We start from the raw sequence: 14,123 nt of genomic DNA, 5'->3' as shown, positions 1-14,123 counted from the left end.
CAAGTGATCATAGCATGCTCCTTCACCAAATAAGGATATATTTTGTAAAGGAATAAAATAGTTCTAGTACTGGCTAGGGTCTTTCATCATAATATAGGTCAATGGGTACTCTGTAGACTGGAATTAACATACTACAGAAAATGGTAAAATGTTATAATTATAATTTTCATACACAGCATTTTGATGCATTAAATAAAATATATATGACAATCAGCAAAAACAAAGACCATTATAGCCATAAACAATTTAAAAACGTCAAAAAATATACAGTCACAACACACACATATAAAAATAATAAATGAGTCAAGACATTTTTATACATGACTAGTTAATATACTACAGTATCAACATCCTCAACAGTGAAGCCTAAGAAAACTATAAATCCAAACCATTATCTATCGTTCTCTGTATGACACTGATGCTTAGAATGCAAGGCTCTTGACTTTTAATCCCTCATTTTTCATTCCTGAAAGGCTTTATAAACAAGAGTATTTCCCTGTCAGAAAACTACACAGAGCTTCCAGACTCTATCATAACTGTAATATAAATGAGTGGATCATAAGTTGTTTATTTTAAAAGTAGATAAATTATTGGTTTATAAGCAGTGACCCTTTACTCATCAAGAGATTAAGGGAGGAATACCCACTAAGGTGGGTGATTTTTAACTTCTTTAATGTTATAAACCATAAATGCTTCATATTTTTAATAAACATTTACACAAATCTTAACACTCCCACTCTTCATCATTTGTAGTACATCTCTTTCTGCTCCCCACATGCCCATATATATGTAATTTATCTTTCTATGTTTTACACAACCCCCGTGCCTCAAGTGCAAGATTGTTTTAAGTAAAAAAAAGTATGCATCATAAACTTATGCCTATACATACACTTGGACAAAAGAGATGAGGCTCTTTTTCGTTAAATGTGTTTTTACTAATTTATCTCAATTAGCACGGTTTACCTGAATTTTTAATCAATGATAACTTTTAAAGTTTACTGAACAATGATTAAATAAATGTTAAAAGAAGCAAGTTAACTATGGAGCCATAGTCAAAATTAATGTCTGGACTCCATTAAATTCACCTGGAACCCATATTACTATTCTTTAACATAAATATTCCTTTTCAATAAAGCTGGAAAGGAATAAATATACTGATAATGTTTCTATTCGTGGAATTGTATATGTTTACACAGCAAATTTTTAAGAATCCCTGAATTAGCCTCCATAGTTTTTCCCCCATCTGGCTAGTGTAGTATTTTACTTGTCTAGTTTATTTTTGTCTTTCTTTAATGGGTCCTCAATCAGAACTGATTCAAGAAAGCTACTAAAAGTTGGCTTACAACTTGTTGCTAGTTCTGTCGGAGATCTGGTGAAACCTTAAGGTTTCAAGGTGAAAGGTTAAGTAAAGAAAAGGAAATGTTTTCTGTCAAACTGCTAAGTGACCACTAATAGAAGTGAACCTCCAGCCGGAATCTCAGTCTTAGCTATCAAATAAAACAGAGGAAACTACCTTTTCCATCCTAGAGCTTCTAATGTCCAGGGGCTACTTTTTCAATGCAGAAGAATGACAAAAAAAAATGTGTAAAATGGAAAGATTTAGCTTTTAAAGTGGTTTTGCCTAAAGGGACCCAGGGCTTTAAGCTTGCTCTCATGCTGCAACACTACAAAGGTTCGGCCACATAAAACTGTCCCACTCATTAGAGTGTTTCCTTATGTACGCAGAGGTGACAATTTTATAGTCCCAACACTTCAACAATCAAACAGAGGCAAACTGTTTTAATGACTTTCTATTTTGTTTTCAAGAGAACAAAAGATTCAGTGTGGATTTGTTTAATAAATGGCCATGTTTTAATTAATGGCCCGTGAGCTTTATACACACATTAAGAATAACTTATTTGCAGTGGAATATATTCTATCTTATGGAAAAATAAAACCCTTCATTTTCATGACAAACTCGGGAAGGCAGAACAAAAATATTACTGGAAAACAGCTTGTCCGTTTTAACGGAGCCATTAATGAAATTTTAGTAAAAGGCTAATCCTTACGCCAACCACATTCTATCATGATATCTAGGAATTGATATTTACATATGTATACTGTTCATGGAAAATAAAATTCTGCAATAGGTAGGGTATAATTGTTTCCAAGTACATTTCAATAACAGAAAGATATTTTTCATACTGACTTGATTTGAATAATTAATTACTTCTGTCTGCACAAATTTAATCCAGACAAAAAATGACCTTTAAATAGCCATAAAGCATCCCATGTTTTATAACCAATAACTTTCTTCTACTGTATGCTTTATATTATGAATGAACCAAGCCATGCAAACTACTCAGAATGCATAATGCATTTTATACATCATATGTCAACTGAATTACAATGTAATGCTCAATGAGAGGGACAGGGGAGCCTTCTGCTAATTGGCACAGGGACCATACATAATTATCGCTGAACTGTCTCTGCCATACTTCTGTGCCAATAGGCACACAACAAGGAAAAACAAAGGCAGTCTTGACTGTGGCAGCATGAGTGGTTTATACAACAGATTATCAACTCAATATTAAATCCAAATCCTCCAACAATATTGTGGCAAATGCTTGTAAATTGGAGTTATGTCTTCATTTTATGGAAAAACAATGGAGCAACAGTTTAAAGAGTTGTGAATGTGAACACAAAAAAAAGTTCACTGATATGAATAAATGCTCTCATTCCATGTAAACTCTACTAAATAATTTTCTGTATTGAAATACTAAGAATCATCAAGTATCCATCAATTATACAGTACATGATAACCTCATGGCTCTCACAGAACACAGAAAAAACATTTATTTTGTTGACTTTCTAACACGGTACATAGAAATCAACTTGAAACTAATGATGCAGTATTAAAAAGCTCGACATGAAATTGCAATTAAGCAGGAGGTCCATTGAAAAAAAAAACTGCTGTAGCCGCTAAAGCTAAAGGCTGAATACGACATTTACAAAACTCCCATAATACCTAAAAAATAAAAATATTCTAATAAAGACATTATAAATCACTGCAGACTGACAGCTGTAAATCTTCCACCCCTTTAAAAAGGGGAGAATGGTCACAAAAACATATGGTAACAGAAGACTTCATGCAAGTTATTTATAAAAAAAATATAAAATACTTTTGATGAAGTAGAAGGCTCCGCATTAGAATTTGTTTAGTTTCGCCTTACCACCATTTAAATCTCTCACAATATTGAGAAGCAACTTTAGGTATTGTAGAACTACATGTTTTCAGAATTTGTTCATCCAATTTGATGTCAAATTAGTTTAGGCTATTCCTTCCACAGGAAATCTCACAATGAAAAAAAGAAATTGCGACATCAGCTTACCTTAGTATACAGATGCAGACCTTGCATCCCGATGTCAGCCGGCAGAACCCAAACCTCTGTTTGCCTTCAATGTCTGTTAGCACAAAGGTAAAATGCTGTCCCACCTGGTTTTGTGAAACTCTGTAGGAAGTTTGTAAGAAAGATAAGAATCTGTAAGATGTAAGATTTTCTGTAAGAAAAGAACATTCAAGCGAAACAAACTTAAAAAAGTGACTACTTCAAGAAACAATGACAATGTAATAATTCAACAGAAACCAACTGTCAAACCTGTAAAGGAAACCCTTTCCACTTCTTTGTAAACATTGTTAGTATTTAACCAACAGCAATATTATGCTTAGAGGGAAACTTGTCATAAAAAACTGCGTACGAACTATAAAAATAAAAGCTTTCAAGATTGAGAACACGGAAAATACAAGTCCTGTTATACTAGATATAATTGTCATCTTACAGACAATACTGTATCATGAAGTAGATCTTATTTTTTTTGGAATTCAATGACTGAAATAACATGTTTGAAAAACAAATCAAATGAAAACATTCATAAATAGCATGAAAAGATATTCACTAAAGTTCATTGTTTATAAAACAAAGACAAAGCATTGAAGTAAACATTATTTTTTAAACCAATAATTATTAATCTGGCAATGTGTCTTTTAATGCTGTTTTAAATGGGATAGTTGATACTTAAATATTCCTCGCCAGAAATATAATGTTCTGATCATTAGTTAAAACTACTAGGATGCTCCGCTAGTTATTTTTAAAAATACAATTTTACCACTAGATGGCAGCAGCAGTGCTTCAGCGGAAGGTCTCGATTATGACATTTCCCAACCCCCATCAAAAAGCTGTACAATGGGACTTTTTTTCCTATTTTTTTCCATGAGCTTAGTAAACATTAAAGGGCAACTGCTTTTGAAACCATATCTGCATGAATACTTATGCTGGAAAAGAAATCGAACACTAGTATCCCAATAAAATGATCAAATATATCAGTTAAACGACCCCTAGAGAAAATAACAATATTGTCATGATCCTAACAGTAAAATTGACAAGACAACCAGAAAAGTTTAAACAAAACAACTACCCATACAGTACCTCTATTAGTAAAAGTACTGAAAACACAACTTTTCTTACATTTAATAAAGCCTGAAAACATATCAATATGTTTGCTGCAGAAACAAAACATTTACATGTGTAAATGAAGGGTTTTCACATTTTCTCACACAACAAACTGTATATAATTCAGTTTTCCAGTCCAAACTATCCGGACACATGCATGCACATTTGAGGCAAACTGAATAAGACCACAGATACTGTTCGGTGGTTCTTTTTGGAACATCTATTTCACTGTACCTTTCAACGTCAAAGGGGAAGCAGAACTTTGGCACACTTTGCAGGACTTCCTGTAAAAACAGATTAGAAAAATACATTAAAGACCTGAAAGCCTTGAATTCATCACAGGGTGATGAAACTCTTGCAAAGTAGCCAAAACCTAGCCGTAGTGCAGTGCTTTTTTTTAAAAAAGAAAAATAAAGAAGAGTGGGGTAAGGGTAATCCTTAGTTTAAGTAATTAGCCACAATTAAGTTCATTGATTCTAACAGCAGATTTAAAAGTATGCTTTGGCAGATTGCAGTGACAATGGCTAAGCAGTACCAGGAGTAAGAGGCCTGGCCTAAAGGGTATTAACGCCCCACACCTCCCCAGTGGGATCCCCTCACCAGCAGCATATGGATTTTTACAAGAAGCATCGTACCATATGGGTAAGCCACGTCTGCCTGTACTTGTACCACAGCCTAGCCATGGGGAGGTGTTACTGATCCTCCCGCTCACAAAAAAAAAAACAAATGCTGCCACAATTAAGAAAAAAGCTTGAAAAGAAGGACGAGCTCAGACAATGAAAAATAAAGCTAACCAATTCATTATTTTGCCAGCTACACTGCGAGCTGTAGTCAGTGGCAATTTTTTTTCTGAGAGATGGAAATGCCTGTTCTATGTTTCAAGTGTTAAATTGCTGTGTTGCAATAAAGCTGTCGCAGACATCTGAGCTGGTCCTTCATATGCATTCAAGACTATTATTAACTATTATGTACGCAAAACAGTTATGTTCCCAGGTACTTCAGTGGTGGAAATGCATATGGTGTGCACTCCATTTCTGTGCAAATGAAATATTTTATGGGCAAAAGAGGTTTGCCACAGCCTCGCCTGCTGCAAAAGAAAGACTTTTCATTTAGATTTCTTGCAGCACTTTAAAATATTTGCCACCAATAATGCACATGGTTGCAGAAAAGCCATACATTTATTGTTCCTTAATTAAATGTTTTATTTTTGTGGCAGCTGTAGCCTTCACATGGGATTCAACACATACTGCACGAGTTCCAGGAAAGGACATTTCGACAACAAAATAAAATCAATCTTAATTAAAGAAAAACAAACAATTAGCAGTTAGAGGTCTGGGTTAATTTTCCGAGAACAGGTTAAAAATTAAGGCACAACTAATGAGGAAGCATCCATCCATGTCAACTGCAGCTTGCAACTTTTAGTTTTTCAAATAAAAGTTGTAATGTGATTTTTTCAACAGTATTTTATTAATTAGCACATCCACTATTAAAACACAAAACACTATGCAAAACTGCGAAACTACAACATTCATAACTAAAACAAGTGTTCATTTGTCTTTTTGAAATGAATCATTTTTCCTGTTTTCTCCTAAAACAGTGACAAGCTATTTCAATTGAATTTCCATCTCCACTTGTTGTTCTGGATTCATCCAGGTTAGACAAGGCCTTCACTAAAGGAGGCTGAAAAAAGAGTCAACAGGGAGAAGCATTTTTGTTTTAACTGTTTTCCCATGACAAAAGAATATAAAACAGATAATACATTTACAAGTCACTGGAGTCAGTGGATGAACTCCAAGATTCTATTATTTATTTACTGTTCGGGCAGGGATATCACTCAATGAGACAGCAGTCTCATTGTAGTAAGGTCCCATGGCAACAAGCTGCAATCACAAATTTATGTATTTACTTATTTTAAAGATTTCATCAAGAAATTCTCCGGAGACACAACAGCTCTTTTTGAGTAGCCCGCAAGAGATTATTCCCAACAACTTATATTCTGGAAAGCATGTTTATCATAGGGGTAGGATGAGAACTGCTACAACCAAACTTTAATATCTGTAAAAAATATTAACTCTATTAAAGACTACAAATTAAAATTCCTTAGGAACACAGAATTAATCTCCGATGTCAATCAAAGCTTTGCTGTACTTAATCAAGGATTAACTATTCCTCAGTAATGAAATACATTTTAGATGTAAAAATCATGTAACTGGTATTCAGTTCTTCGCTCCTGTCTAAAAAAAAAAATAGCCTCAGTTCTCACCTCCTTCCCTACTGGCAGAAGCTTTCCCTAGGGGTTATGTCTTTAAACCTCAATTCTCTTTAAAATTCAACCAGCCAGCAGGTCTATAGACTGCTGTATAAACAGTATAGAAAAAAAAATCTTCCCTGAGCTTATGTCAGTGGCAAAGCTGCTCAGCTGATGGCTGTATCTCCCCTGACAGAGTTAGATGGGTTTGCACAGATCAATGCTGGGACTCGTAGCCAGGCATCCTTCCCCAATTAGATTCCTCTCAAAACATTTTACAAAAGGCATACATACAGCATACATTTAAACAAGACAGTTTACATAATGTGCTTCCCAACATATGGAAAGCAACATTATGGCTGAAGCTGCTTTCAACAATATGGCAATAAATGCCGGCAATACATGCAATGAATGCACCGAGCACGGTGTAAGACAGCGAGATCAATGATAAATGCTCAGGGTTTTACAAATGTAGGATCCCATATCGTTTTAGCCATCTACTGTTCAATTTAAAATGTCAATATAAAATTCAACCTCCCCCCTCCCCCCCCACACACACTCAACTCCATCAACAATCTTCTATTAGCTTGTCAGTCAAACGAGAGGATGGAGTTACAATTAATAACTTTCTCTCACTCACTGCATGTGATCAGCTGATTTTGTTGAGTAACTGAACTCACTGGCATCCTTGCGGAGTTGGGGAGCTTCTGCCTGCTCTATGAGGGCCAATTTGTAAAAGGTAAAGCAAACCCCTGCATTCCACTTCAGCTCTCATGTAATGTAAATCTGTTTCAGTTTGAAGCAGACTAAAATTAAAATTCACTTCTTTTAATGGGGCCACACTCTTTCATTTTGGTAAATCTAGCTTCTCCTGGGCGTTTGCAGCAAAGGCCAGAGGGCAGCTGATGAGATTTTAAATGCCATCATTTTAGTTTAATGCCAATGTATAGTAGCAGGTATTTTATACTAGTGTTTAACATAAAAGGGAAAGAAAATGATTTATGTTGTTTAACCTACTCACAAAAATTCACAATCCCAATGCCTTGGGTCAGCCTCTGCTCTTAACAGAAATGAAATTAATGGAGAAGACATAAGGGGATCTGTGTCCAGTTCTCAGTGACAAGCAGAAAGCACACGATAGTCCCTAGTTACATCTAATTAAAACACAGAAGACCATTAAAGGGTACCTATATTTTTGGGGGATGAGTACCTTAAACAATGACGTCTTTCTCACATGATATAAAGGCTACAATTTAAAGTGCTTTGACAATTACAGATTTCAGTGACACTTTTTTGTAATAAAATACAACACATTTAAGGTCTGATAGCTTTTTTCTTCAGTTATGTTTTCACAGACATTCTTTTGACTTTTACCAAACTGCTGCTGCACTTAATTATAAAATAAGGAAAAAATAACCTTTGCTCCCAACATGTTTTCTTTTTATGTCTGCACTGGACCAAACCAACTATGCAGTCTCGGGTGTTATTTAGTAATTCAGTGCATCATCCTTATCCCAGAACTCAAAACACTCAGAATTTTACACAAGAAATCAATTAAAACGGTAGGAAGTTCAAAAACTGATCAGACTGTAACTATAAAATTGAGGGTAAAAAACAGAACATGGACTATCATTTTATTAACACAATCAGAACAATTGGTATAGTATATTTTCCAGTTCAGATATCACAGTTCTATTTAACGTTTTTATAACAAAAAAACTAAAAGTATATTTAGTGTTATACATTTCAAATTAATCAACATGGCTGAATAGCATAGTTTAATTAAAAAAAACAACTCAGCAATCATTGGATATGAATCTGCTCATTTCTGATGGAGAACAGTTTTGTTCTAAAGAAGACAAACTGATATTCCTCTGGGCAAACTGGAGATTTTGTTGCATACGCCTGAAATGCTAAGCCAGAAACATCATTAACTGAGTGCCAACTTGCCTCAGGGGTTTTACCCATTTAAGCTTTCATCTCCCATTGGACTCTCCAGTCTTGTACTACCCTGCTGTGTGCTGCTGTGTGGATCTGCTATGAGCACTCCATGGTCTAGCAGGAGAGAACAACAAGCCTATTCCAGCCTTAAATGTGCCACCATAAATACATGTCTTCTTCATGCAATTAATGGAACTGGAAGATGGGGTTTTTCTGTTGCAGGGTGAAAACATGTGTAGTGTTCTTTCACATTTACATGTTAAAATGTGTTTTAACATATCTTATAGCCTGTACTGCAGAAATTACAGACTGAAGAATAAAAGCTAAGCATACAGTGTATACTACTGTGAAGGCATTGGCAACAATAAAAGATATTCAGCAACTGGAAATACTCAGAAATGTTTTATGGCAAATGAACACGTAAAATTCAAGGAAAAATTATGTTTTTAGAGAAAGATAAACTAGGTTACCTAATTATATGGTTAAATAGGCTGCTTGCCACTATATAACTGAGATCATTATATTTTTGTTATATTAATGCAGGTACATTCTTGCAGCTCTCCAGATCAAGGACACTTTTAAAAACTGAATCATTTTTTGGCAACTAGCACCAAAAAACAAGTATTTTCTCTACTTCACCTCATTTGCTGCCCTATATATAAATATTAAAAGTAGTTATAGTAATACAAAAGCAAAAGAATACACTGTAGTCAGTGAATGTGTGAGTGCCAGTGTAGGGGATGCACCAAATGTGTATTTCAGCACTGGAACAGAAAGGACAGAAACAAAATGTACAAGACTGTGGCCAAATCTGACTTTGTTCTGCAGTCCTTATTATAAAAGCTGACTCAAGTGTTTAGCAATCAATGCTGCCACCTGTTCTCCCTTTTTAAAGGCCAGAACACGAAATTGACACCTGCTGCATGAAGAACATAAGACACAGGAAAATGTTTGGCCATGTTGTTGACATTTGTTTTATTGTTTTATCAGGATGTTTTTTTTTCTTGTTCGGGTACAGCAGTGGGGCAAAACATATTCACCATCTTCCAGAATACTAAACCACAAAGTATTATAATCAAGAACCATAAACAACAAGGGATTTCAGAAGCTCAACATGCTTTGGCATAAAGGCCAGCACGCCAGGTTGGAACTGCAGATTACCCTCAACTTTAACACCCCCACCCCCCCAAGCAGCCCGTGTTAAAAAAAACATGCGGACAAAACAACATCCAAACCTGCTGTCAACTTGGACAGAATGAATCCCCCCCCCCCCCCCATGTCTTCTCTCATCTCCCCACCCCCAACTACCCTTTGTAGAGGGTGCTTCACGTTGAAGCCTTAAAAAGATGGCCATCTTAGTACTGACATTCCACATTGTTCAGATCATTTTCTCCTACATCCCCTGGGTGGTGCACTGCATCCTACCGCAGCCAAGGAGAGGAAAGGCAACCAATCATGAAGTGTCAAGTTTAGACCTTTTGATTGAACATGGTGTCAGATAGTCCAAATATTTGCTTTAAGGACCCTTGGGATGAAGCAGTACATCCTTATATGTTAAAGCAGCCTCCCAGAACAAATCATTTCACTTGGATAATGAAGAAATAACAAAAGCTAAAAGAACTCGCCAACACAACCTCCAACCCCCTACCCCACCCCCATTGCCACATTGTTAAATTCAATGGCCTTCAATTTTTAATCAACAGGGAAAACAAAACCCTGCAAGCACACAAAATGTTTTTTTCCATGCCTTGTTTCGAAAGTGCCAAGTGTCAGTAAGGTATCTTAGGTGGCTTATAACTAAAAAAAAAAACTTACTCTTCTAAAGAAACTTAACATTTAAATTCCAATTACTGTTTCTACTTCAACAGATGTTCTAACATTTTCTTACAACTTGCATAAATATGTGGACAAAACTATTTGCTTTTAAACTTTTATGTGCTCCCACTACTTATCTTCAGAAGGGGAGGAAGACACAAGCTTTGCACTTTAAAATTAAGGACGTCTTAAGACTTCTTATGTCTTTTACGCCTTATAATTCCAAAAATGATCTGTACCATGAGTTTGAAGCGTCATGATCAAAGTTGTGCAGAGCCAAAGGTAACTCGTGAGACATGAAAGTAAGGGCATTGTATTTTTCAATCTAAGTACTGTAATGTACTTTTTCAATCATGCACTTTCTTTACTTAACTACACCACATGAGATAAGGATTTTCTCATGTAAACCTAAGGGTGCACAGAACTGCATAAGATAAGAATGAAATACTGCAAGAAAGATAAGGAGCAGCATGTAATGGAACTGCTGCCGAAGTCACATAAAAACCAGTAGCCCTATTTTCCAATATCTGATTATAGATTTAAAAATCTTTGAGCAACACACAATAACCAGCGAGCCAGAAATATTAATTTTCAATATCAATCCAAATGTTGCACTGGCTATGTTCACACATGCAACATAACTCTACACATGCCATGTACTGTGTGTATGTTTTTGTTTTTTTTATCGAAGTTCAACAAATGACATTTCATTTACATTTTTCTAGGTTGTTCAACAAATGTCTGTACTACTGAAAAGTTTCACTCACAGCGTGTATGAAAACAAAACAAAATGTAGGAATTTTAATATATTAATTTGCCAGGTAAGATTCAAACTCCAAGAACAAAGTATGGTATGATTAAAAGTTCAAGAAGGAAACCTGTGACTGACAACAGGCAAGCAGAATCCTGATTTCTCAGAAGTTCGGGAAGAAATCTAAGAAGGGATAGATTGATTTCCATCTGTCCGCTTCATTTGCAAATCATCCTCTTATAATTCAAATATATGCCTTTGCTTCTATACACAGCAGCTGGGGATGACCAAGACTTCAGAGTGTTCAACTGATCATTTTCACTTCATATTCCACAGACTACGTGCCAGCTCCCAGTCTGTTCTCCTTTGAGTCCTATTCTACCAGAGCAGGCAGTGCTTCTTAAAAAAAGGAAATCAATTCATATTTCCATAATCCACACTTCTGTCTGTCTCTCTCTCCCCTCCCCAGGGTAGACTAACCCATGCACCCCGATCTACGGCCTACAACTGTCATTACGCTCAGCAACAATAACAAGATAAACAAAAGGGCCCTGTAGAGTTTGGGTCTGTTACCGCCATATGCTGAGTAACTTTAAAAAAAAAATCTCCAGCTACCGAAGCAGCAGCACAACAAAAACTAGAGAGGCATAATCCCAGTAATGAGCCAAGTGAATGAGCCCTTTATGATTATGTGGAAAAGGCCAATCCATCTGTACACACACCAGGAGAAGTAATCGCATCCACAAACAATCTTAACAAAAGTACATTAATTACACCTTTTACACTGCCAGTTCTACAACAAAGGTTAATTTATTTCAAACACTATTATAGTTTTGCTCTGTGACACTATTTCGGGGCATTGTAATGACAAAACCTACATTAAAAAAGCTCTGTATGTTTGCAAAGGACTAAGACGTTCCATTGTGCAGAAGACAGAAGAGTCTGTGCATACTTGTTCTGGATTGTTTTTATGATATACAACCCAACTACTAACCCTACCCTAACCCACCTTCTTTAGTGGTTAGGGACCTACATCCATTTATAGGCCATTGTACAGAAGCAACAAGCAACTTGTTAAACCACAAAAAAGCTCACAATAAAACTGCAATGTTAAATGAAAGTATGACAAGAGCTACAGTATGTTCATTTTATTCATACAATATAATGATTAATGACAAGCACTATCTTTATTTGTATAAACACTATTAATAGGTTTAGAAGCATGACTAAGTATTAATATTATCTATTATGACATGTCCATACAAATTTTAACACATTTTTGCAATACAGCTTATATTAAAACATGGGGTGCTTTAAATATGATATTCTTTTGATAACACATTAATCTGATGCAAAGACATTCTAAACTTTTATCACGGAGCAACTGCTACACCTTTTAAAAACACACTTAATGACAGTTGACAACATGAAATTAAAATATTTTGAATCTCATATTAATATTATTCAATGCACGCCATATATCGCATAAATTCATCCATCCATCTTCTAACCGCAGTATCCAATACTGGTTTGCGGGAGAACCAGAGCCTGTCCCAGCAAGCAAAGGGCTCAAAGAGGGATACATCCTGTACGGGACACCAATCCATTGTAGGGCACACACACCAGGGCCAGTTTTCCCAGATGGCAATTATACTACCAATATGTCTTTGAACTGGGGAGGATACTGTAGCACCCAGAGGAAACCTACATGAACCCAGGGAGAACATACATGCAAGGCACAAATTCTAACCACTACACCACCATGCCACCCATGGTGCTCAAATAGACATCATAAATACTGAAATTCAGTGAAAGGGCGAAAACGGATTTCTTTTCTAAGGGCAACTGCACAGAATAACTGATCACTCAACAAAATTTGGGGGGGTGGGGGGGGGGTTTCCCTTTGGAAACACGTGCAAAACAATTCAGTGAGTGGGTATAGAAGAAACCCATACCTGATGTTAAGAGCAATTATAACAGAGGTGGACCATTCTCAAATACAACTGGCATATGAAATTAGTAACACATAAAGCCTTAAATAAAACTGATTTTATAAAAAATAAAACAGATACGTATGTTGGCATCAAAAGCATGGTTGTTCATGGACAACGAGAAGTGTTCCTCAGTGCAATACAAAACTGCTGGGATATTGTGGCAGTGTTGGATCTTGACCTTATAACAGCCAAATAAAGTCCTGTATTAATGCAACCAACGAGAAACCAGGGACAAAACTTGGACATAGACCAGACAACAGTTCTTATTTCGGTCTCTCTTTACAAGCAACTAGAAGAGTTATAGCAAAAGCAGAGGACTGTTCATGGAACTTGGACACAGAACATCAAAGCTTTTTCTTTTCAAGTCAGGCAACAGCCAGCAAAGTATGATGCAAGATGAATATCAACTGATCATTGCACATTTCCAAGCTCTGGCTATTGAAATTTGGGGGTGTTGTTTTACTTCTTGCTTAAATTTCACATCTCATACCTATGACAAATCATTTGATTGGTGGGGACTGGGTTTTTAACTACTTAAAATATCCCCGTATTTCTTATGTGTACCGTATAAGGAAAAGGTAGCCTGTTATTAAAAACATTTGTATTGCATAATAAGCTGTTTAGCACTAGAGCTATTACTTTCATGTTCAGAAACAAGAGAAAATTAAAGGTTTTAAATTATTTTACAAAAGAACTCAATTCGGTGTGCCTGTGTACAGTATGTTATCAATTCTTTATTACTTTCTATAAAAAGACATGCCTTGCCTACTGTACCTCCTTTCTTATAAAAACAGCACATACATTAAAAAAGAGGCTACTGCTTCAATGAATTCTGAATTGACCACAATAGGCATGCATTTTGAAATGGTCACTAATTTCTTGTT

The 14,123-nt window shown here is 35.8% G+C and overlaps 1 protein-coding gene across 2 annotated transcripts in view; it reads right to left on the bottom strand.

Moving 5' to 3' along the window:
* dennd1b (DENN domain containing 1B) overlaps positions 1 to 14,123 on the bottom strand; it is a 96,726-nt gene that overhangs the window by 53,493 nt on the left and 29,110 nt on the right. For both annotated transcript variants that reach the window (XM_088927045.1, XM_088927046.1), the window contains exons 4-5: positions 4,725 to 4,774; positions 3,372 to 3,491 (exon numbers count right to left, since the gene is read on the bottom strand). In XM_088927045.1, the coding sequence (XP_088783171.1) occupies positions 3,372 to 3,491; positions 4,725 to 4,774 (170 nt within the window). The remainder of the gene's footprint in view (positions 1 to 3,371; positions 3,492 to 4,724; positions 4,775 to 14,123) is intronic.

This window comes from Atractosteus spatula, chromosome 11 (assembly GCF_055471065.1).
Source record: "Atractosteus spatula isolate fAtrSpa1 chromosome 11, fAtrSpa1.hap1, whole genome shotgun sequence".
Lineage (NCBI taxonomy): Eukaryota > Metazoa > Chordata > Actinopteri > Semionotiformes > Lepisosteidae > Atractosteus > Atractosteus spatula.
The sequence above is the reverse complement of the archived record's forward strand: the minus strand, read 5'-3'. Positions and strand labels throughout refer to the sequence as shown.